This window comes from Tachysurus fulvidraco, chromosome 13, assembly GCF_022655615.1.
Source record: "Tachysurus fulvidraco isolate hzauxx_2018 chromosome 13, HZAU_PFXX_2.0, whole genome shotgun sequence".
Lineage (NCBI taxonomy): Eukaryota > Metazoa > Chordata > Actinopteri > Siluriformes > Bagridae > Tachysurus > Tachysurus fulvidraco.
In genome coordinates, this window is record NC_062530.1 from 25,655,402 (window position 1) to 25,660,401 (window position 5,000).

The 5,000-nt window shown below is 45.4% G+C and overlaps 1 protein-coding gene across 4 annotated transcripts in view; it reads left to right on the plus strand.

Annotated features, from left to right (window-relative positions):
• The window catches only part of kcnab1a (potassium voltage-gated channel subfamily A regulatory beta subunit 1a), a 127,404-nt gene that overhangs the window by 99,206 nt on the left and 23,198 nt on the right, over positions 1-5,000 (plus strand). For all 4 annotated transcript variants that reach the window (XR_007144747.1, XM_047822708.1, XM_047822709.1 and 1 more), the window contains one exon: positions 2,184-2,228. Coding sequence is in view for 3 of the 4 variants with exons in the window: in XM_047822708.1 (XP_047678664.1) it covers positions 2,184-2,228 (45 nt within the window). In the remaining variant the exon portion in view is untranslated. The remainder of the gene's footprint in view (positions 1-2,183; positions 2,229-5,000) is intronic.

Below are 5,000 nucleotides of genomic sequence, written 5' to 3' on the forward strand. Positions count from 1 at the left end.
GTGTGTGTGTGTGTCAGCAGGAGTGTGTCAGTGCCACAGATTTTAATGCAGCGTAATCATTATTGCATGAGCAAATCAGAGCTCTCGATTTTTTTGTGCTCCCACAGTGTGTGTGTGTGTGTGTGTGTGTGTGTGTGTGTGTGTGTGTGTGTGTGTGTGTGTGTGTGTGTGTGTGTGTGTGTGTGTGTGTGTGTGTGTGTGTTTACTGTCACAACAACTTCACAAATCTGTTCAACACGCTAACTGTAAAAGAACAGACTAGAGTTCTTTCTCCACAGTTCTATCCTGAGTTCATGTTACTCTCCTCCTTCAGTTCCTCACGTTCTCTCCACGTTCTCATCACATCTGTACAGGTTCTTCTCCCAGGTTCTCCGACCTCCACCCACCTCGCAAGAGTACGCTTTGTGTTTTTTGGGTATCGTGACAAGCTGTAATAAGCTTTTGAATTTGTTACTAGATGTTAAAGGACAATCATTTCTCATCATCACCACACCACAATGTCCATCGTTTTACTCCAGAAGCACAACTTAAAGTAAAGGTTTATTACTTTAAAACTTGTCACCATGGATACGTAGATGATCCCTGAACACATACACACTCATGTCCAATAGGAGAACCTGGAAGACACCACCACCAGTCTCACCCCACTTTAACTCTCACTGCACCACCACTTTACCTCTCACTGCACCACCACCAGTCTCACCCCACTTTAACTCTCCACTTTACCTCTCACTGCACCACCACCAGTCTCACCCCACTTTACCTCTCACTGCACCACCACTTTACCTCTCACTGCACCACCACCAGTCTCACCCCACTTTAACTCTCACTGCATCACCACTTTACCTCTCACTGCACCACCACCAGTCTCACCCCACTTTAACTCTCCACTTTACCTCTCACTGCACCACCACCAGTCTCACCCCACTTTACCTCTCACTGCACCACCACTTTACCTCTTACTGCACCACCACCAGTCTCACCCCACTTTAACTCTCACTGCACCACCACTTTACCTCTTACTGCACCACCACTTTAGCTCTCACTGCACCACCACTTTAGCTCTCACTGCACCACCACTTTACCTCTCACTGCACCACCACTTTACCTCTCACTGCACCACCACTTTACCTCTCACTGCACCACCACTTTAACTCTCACTGCACCACCACTTTAGCTCTCACTGCACCACCACTTTAACTCTCACTGCAGCACCACTTTAACTCACTGCACCACCACTTTAACTCACCTCACCACCACTTTAACTCACCGCACCACCACTTTAACTCACCGCACCACCACTTTAACTCACCGCACCACCACTTTAACTCACCTCACCACCACTTTAACTCACCGCACCACCACTTTAACTCACCGCACCACCACTTTAACTCTCACTGCAGCACCACTTTAACTCACCGCACCACCACTTTAACTCACCGCACCACCACTTTAACTCACCGCACCACCACTTTAACTCTCTCTGCACCACCACTTTAACTCACTGCACCACCACTTTAACTCACCTCACCACCACTTTAACTCACCTCACCACCACTTTAACTCACTTCACCACCACTTTAACTCACTGCAGCACCACTTTAACTCACTGCACCACCACTTTAACTCACTTCACCACCACTTTAGCTCTCACTGCAGCACCACTTTAACTCACTGCACCACCACTTTAACTCACCTCACCACCACTTTAACTCTCACTGCACCACCACTTTAACTCACTGCACCACCACTTTAACTCACTTCACCACCACTTTAACTCTCACTGCACCACCACTTTAACTCACTGCACCACCACTTTAACTCTCACTGCACCACCACTTTAACTCACTTCACCACCACTTTAACTCACTTCACCACCACTTTAGCTCTCACTGCAGCACCACTTTAACTCACTGCACCACCACTTTAACTCACTGCACCACCACTTTAACTCTCTGCACCACCACTTTAACTCTCTGCACCACCACTTTAACTCACCTCACCACCACTTTAACTCACTGCACCACCACTTTGACTCTCTGCACCACCACTTTAACTCACTGCACCACCACTTTGACTCTCTGCACCACCACTTTAACTCACTGCACCACACTCTCACTCCCCTATATACACAACTCTTCTATCCATCTCTAAAGCTCTCTCTGTCTCTTTCTGTCCTGCAGGAGATCCAGTTTAGTGATTACAACAAAGCTCTACTGGGGAGGAAAGTAAGTGAGCCACACACTGCCCTCACACCCCGACTACACTGTCACAGGTCCCAGAACTACAGATTTACTCCATCACACTCTGGGATCACTTGATAAAAACATGCCTTCAGATTAAATCCAACACGGCCCACGACTCTTCAGCTCTGACGTCGCTGCTCATCCATCTTTCTACCATAAAGTCAAAAATCGCATTGTCACACCAGATGTATTGTTCCTTATGTTAGAAATAACTCTAATCTCTGAGTAGATTAGACGGTATAAAACGTACACGATGCTCGGGTAACTGTTTAAGACCAGGTGAGATCGTCATGACACAGGCAGAGAAAATAAAGCTGAAAATCATGACAATTATCCTCCAGGAATTAGGTGAGAATGTAGGTTAAAGTCTGCCTTAATTACATTTTTTAACACCATGAGCCTTTAACTAATTCCTTAATTATACTGGCTTTAAGGTCTAATCGGAAATATCCGTAGCACCGCCTCAGCCGCCTCAGGGTTACGTTTACATCCCGTTCATGTGGGTTTCCTTCAGGTGCAGAAACCATTTAATGAAGTGTCTAAAAATCTTAAACTTAATTATTCTCTACAAGGAAATGTCTTACACATGTTTCCAAAAGTGTTTGAATTCAGAGGAAATAAAGTGTCTTATTAAATATGCAGCAAAAAAAAAATAGTGTGGGTGTGGCCTAATATTCTAATCAGCACGCTTCAGGCTAATAACTGTTTATGCTAGTAGCACTTCGGGCCCAGATCAGTTCTATATTGTATAGGGCCTTTTTACACCCGGTCACTTCGTGTGTTGTCTCTGATCCGTTAGCTGTCTGATTTGTTAAAACTGTTCCGTTTACATCAGGCCACATGAACGCGTCTCGGCGAATCGGATATCGAACCGATCTTTTTACTCCCGCCCAAAATGCGAATATATTTTAACCTCATTTCCGGGGTAATTGAAACGGAACACGCTTTGGTGTATGCGGTTTTAAGAATGCGATCAAAAAGAAGACGAAAAAACTCGCTACGATGTTTATGCTACAAAAAACAGCGTTTACTGTTTGCTGCGTTTTCGCTGGCGGCAGCAGCGCGTTTTAAGACCCGACGAGACGCCTGGGTGAAAGATCACCTGCGAGTGACGTACTTCCGTTTGGGAGGAGTATAGCGCTGACATATGTGGCTTGAACAACCACATTCATTTACACCTGTCCAGTTTCATCTGTAACGCGTCCCAGACCACCTCCTGAAGGGGTTCGAACCATCGGATTTATATCCGTCTCCAAAACGTTTCGGAGGCTATTTAGACCTGGTCTTCTTACCATCGGGTAGCTATCGGATCACGTTAAATTGCGTTAAATTTTTCAATCTATGATGTCATCAGTCAGCTGAGCCAGAGAGCATGAACTCCAGACGGTGTTCTGTGTGATTGCTAAACAAAGATGTTACAACTGAAGAAGTCATGATATTTAAAGGCTGTGTCCCAAATCGCACACTACACACCGCGCACTTACGCTGTGCACTATGTACATTAGCATCTAGCGTACACTTGCGCATGAATGTTACAAGGGTCGCATCATCTCAAATCGATCAAATGGAGTGATGAGCTAGGAGTGTCCAACATGCCACACTCGGGTGAATAAGTGCAGCATCCGAGTACTTGATGTGAGGTGCACTTGATCTTGGGAGTTTTCAGACTGAACACAGTGTCACACGACGTACTGGATGTCCTCTTAGTCCCTGTGATCTCATTAGTCAGAATTAGCTGCTGATGTAATTGTTTACCTGAATGGTGAAGGGGTTTAAATCAGAGCGATGCAGACTCTCTCTCTCTCTCTCTCTCTCTCTCTCTCTCTCTCTCTCTCTCTCTCTCTCTCTCTGTGTCTCTCTCTGTGTATCTCTGTCTCTGTCTCTGTCTCTCTCTCTCTCTCTCTCTCTCTGTATCTCTCTCTCTCAGTCTCTCTCTCTGTATCTTTCTCTCTGCGTCTCTCTCTCTGTATTTCTCTCTCTATCTCTGTATCTTTCTCTCTGCGTCTCTCTCTCTCTCTCTGTATTTGTCTCTCTCTCTCTCACACTCTCTCTATCTCTGTATCTCTCTCTCTCTGTTTCTCTCTCTGTATCTTTCTCTCTGTGTGTCTCTCTCTCTGTATCTCTGTCTCTCTCTGTCTCTCTCTCTCTCTCTCTCTCTCTCTCTGGATCTTTCTCTCTGTGTCTCTCTCTGTATCTCTCTCTCTGTCTCTCTCTCTCTGTGTCTCTCTCTGTCTCTCTCTGTATCTCTCTCTCTGTCTCTCTCTCTCTCAGTCTCTCTCTCTCTGTATCTTTCTCTCTGCGTCTCTCTCTCTGTATTTCTCTCTCTATCTCTGTATCTTTCTCTCTGCGTCTCTCTCTCTCTCTCTCTGTATTTGTCTCTCTCTCTCTCTCTCACACACTCTATCTCTGTACCTCTCTCTCTGTTTCTCTCTCTGTATCTTTCTCTCTGTGTCTCTCTCTCTCTGTATCTCTGTCTCTCTCTGTCTCTCTCTCTCTCTCTCTCTCTCTCTCTCTCTCTCTCTCTCTAGCTATGACTCAGTGCAGAAGACTATATCAGAGCCTCTCATAGACTCTTGAGGCCATTTACAGTGAGATACGACACACACTGCTGTGCGAGATGTTTTACAGAACTGTTTCAGGGATTTCTACAACTCGAATTATTTTTGTTGTGTTGTCACTAATCGTGTTCTTACGAATGCCAAGTGAAAAGTAACAGCACTAAATCCGTCCTCAAACTAATCATTATAAAGTAAC